At 32.3% G+C, this 3,367-nt stretch overlaps 1 protein-coding gene across 1 annotated transcript; it reads right to left on the reverse strand.

The window, feature by feature from the left end:
- Nucleotides 1-2,459: 2,459 nt before the first annotated feature.
- On the reverse strand, nt 2,460-2,985 carry LOAG_05091 (hypothetical protein; the record flags this gene model as incomplete). Its single annotated transcript, XM_003140628.1, has 1 exon — nt 2,460-2,985. A coding segment is annotated over one exon (455 nt), but the record flags the coding sequence as incomplete, so codon positions are not given.
- Between the last annotated feature and the right edge of the window lie 382 nt (nt 2,986-3,367).

The following is a 3,367-nucleotide window of genomic DNA, read 5'->3' on the forward strand; positions in this document are numbered from 1 at the left end:
AAACTAATGTACTTTTAAAGCCTTTAAAAGGAATTTTTATAAATTTATAATGCACTTTTTATAAGGAAAGAAATATATTCAAATATTGCAATGTTTAATACTTTTTGCTTAATAATTCATCTTATTTTTTCCTCTGCATACATTATTTTTGTGAAAAAAACTTCGTAACTTTACATTTTTGATTATTATTATTATTATTATTATTATTATTATTATTATTATTATTATTATTCCTACTATTATGATTAATGATTTGTTATTGTTATTATCAAATATATCACGATATCTTAACTGAAGCTCGTTTCTAGATTTTGATAATGGAATGTCGAATTTCACCTCAACTTATTAACAAATACACTTATTTGATGTTAACAAAGAATAATTCGAATTTTCATGTATAATCTGTTGTTGATTATGGAAAATCAATGACATGAATCAGAAATACGGACAATAAGATAAGAGTAGAATAGTGGATCAGTTTCCACATTACGGGAATTAGGAACAACTGCTAACAAATCCCGGAAAGAGTTATAGATATGTGCAATGGAAACTGAAACTGTAGAAATGTTTTTAAAAAAAGTTAATGTTTCGAACAAATTCCATAGTTGAATATGCCAAAGAAAGTCATTTATATGTTAACCTGTTGTGAGCAATGAAAATACATTTTATAAGCAAATGTAAAAATAATGCGAGTAAAGTTTTGTAAGAAAGGATTCATTGATGTGATGAATGATGTAATGAATTGAAAAACGAATCATTTGATAAGACAAGAATAAGAAAGCAAAATACAAGTAGCTATTGCAAAAGTTTCAAATTATATTTTCATTTTTATTTTTTCAGAAAATTCAAACTTTTCTCACTGAAATCCAGAGCAAAAGATTCGAGAAACACTACCAGTTGAGCATTATACTTTTTCGAGAACAAAGTAAATTATATACATTGCGATATTTTGGGTGGAGATGGTGAAACATCTAAAGCAATGAGGCCGAAGATGAAATATTAATTTGTCCGATCGAAATGCCTTGTGGTTTGCACAGTGCTGCCATGTATTGTAAAGTACCCAAGCTAAGAATGATTTGCTCTTAGATAATAATCCCGTTGTAGGTCACCAACCAGTTGTAGGTTACCGTTCTAGCGTTTAATAATTTATTGTTCCCTTCTTTATACCTTACTTTTGCTTATCTAATCGAACACTAAAAGCTTGTCTCTTCCATGCTTCGACAGATTTTGCTTAGGTTTTACCGCACGAACAACAAATTTACCGTCCACTTTAAAATACTTTTCAGGATTTTTTCTTTTAATGACGTAACACGATGGATTTGGAAAAAAAAAATCTTCGGAAAATCTCATTTACCATGGACAAAGATATTTAAGAGTGAAGAAATTTTTAATTTACTTTGTTAATCCATAATGATTCATTGAATCAAAATAGCTCCACTAATCCCATTTCTTATACCTTACTTTTATACGTTATGTCATTTTTATTTTCCCACACGAGTACAAACGTTTTCCATGGATGGGGAGAAATTATCAACTTTTTCCTTGCTCCTTCGCTGAAATTTCGGTTATCTATTTATAGCTTCGACTTTGCTTCTATTTAAATTCGCATAATATACATCAATTTTAACGAAGAAATATTTCCATATATTTTCTTTTGGAATATTTACAGATAACGATTATAAGAGCATGTTAGGATCTCTTGTATCATATGACATAAGAATGAGTACCTCCATGACTGCTTTTGGCCTCCCCCTCCTAATCAATCTATCACCGTTCTTTCACTTGATCAGCACACAAACTGTGTATAAAGTTTTTAAAACTTTAAGAAAGTTGTTGAGCAGTGTAAAGTTCGTACTGCGATTGATTGACTTCAAAAATTTAAATCAAAGTGCTGTCTAAGAAGCAATCAAGCAAAATGTAAATATGTTATCAAGACAATCTGATTAAAAAAATTCCACCAAATTTAAAATAGAGTTTTGGTTTGTTGAAGTTCTAAAATGCTTCCCACTTATTAAAGTCATATGTTTCATTTTGTGTTACTATGACTTCTTCAATTCGTCCATTTCCCGAAATATTTATTTCGAATATAATGAAGTCATAAAAATAAAAGGATATGTGGAAGTAAAACTAATTTAGAGAATTCAACTGATCAGCCGAGAAATGTGATTTTACTGTTGTGGTATAATAAACAAGGATGGAGAAAAATATCGAGCCTAATCTGCATAATAAACTTTGCAGGAAAGAAAGAGAACAAGGTATCACTGAAGTGATAACATAGTAGTAGTAGCAGTAGCATTTGCTACAGCTTCTGCTGATCATTGAAGATGTACAATGGTAAGTGGAATGGAAGAAAGTGTTAATTTTATGGAAACAAATAGCCTAAGAAGATAAGAAGAGTAGCTACACTATGTTTCGTTGGCCAATGGGTCAGCGGACGAAATGATCGGAGTAGGTTGCAGATAAGAAGACGAGTGGGTATGGATAGTTGTGTAAAAATAGCAGGGTGCTGCTGAAGTTGAGGCATTCCATTTCAATTCCTTCCATAAAATCCTTCACAGACAAAAAGTCCGTAATGAAGAAACAGAAGAGGGAAACAGTGGAAAGGCCTTTCCGAACTATACGATGCAGATATATGTCTGCTAAGCAGAGATGAATGTGTAGGCAACGGAGTCATGTTGCAATGTTCATCGGGATAGGCATTAGAATTTGTGTATGTATGTATGTGCGTGCATATATTGTATACGTGTATGTGTGTGTGTGTATGTGTGTGTGTGTATGTGTGTGTGTATGTGTGTGTGCTGTTTGAAGAACGCCCACGTGGACATAGAAAGAGACAAGAGCAATAGAAGAAGTCTCCGGATATCTCGAGAGCTATAGACCGAGAGAATAGTAATGAAGCACAGGATGGATCAAACAACAGCTTTATGTCGTAAACAAAAAAAAGCGAAGCATTGAACACTTTCGGCAGAAGGGGTTGAGCAACAGACTGCTGAAGAAATGTGGCGTGGGATTCATAATCTGCGCCTTCCGGAAATTAATCCATTCAATTCAGTTCTTTATTCCAACTTCAACAAACAGCTTCTCTTTTTAAACAAATACGAATGATTAGTGTTTTTTTGAAATTGTATGTTACACGCTGTAACAATGTGTGTTGCTATGAAAAGTGATAACTGATAACTGATAAAACATGCTAATAAAGGCAAGGCGACAAAACAAAAACACTGATACTGATACATATGACAAAATCTCATTTCGAATTGAATGAATAGCATGGCAACTTTCCCACACAATAATTCGATGAGGAACTTTTTGATTGAAGTCTTAAATATAGGACACTGTGGTAGTGGTTAAGAAAATTCCGAATATT

This window comes from Loa loa (assembly GCF_000183805.2).
Source record: "Loa loa unplaced genomic scaffold supercont3.63, whole genome shotgun sequence".
Lineage (NCBI taxonomy): Eukaryota > Metazoa > Nematoda > Chromadorea > Rhabditida > Onchocercidae > Loa > Loa loa.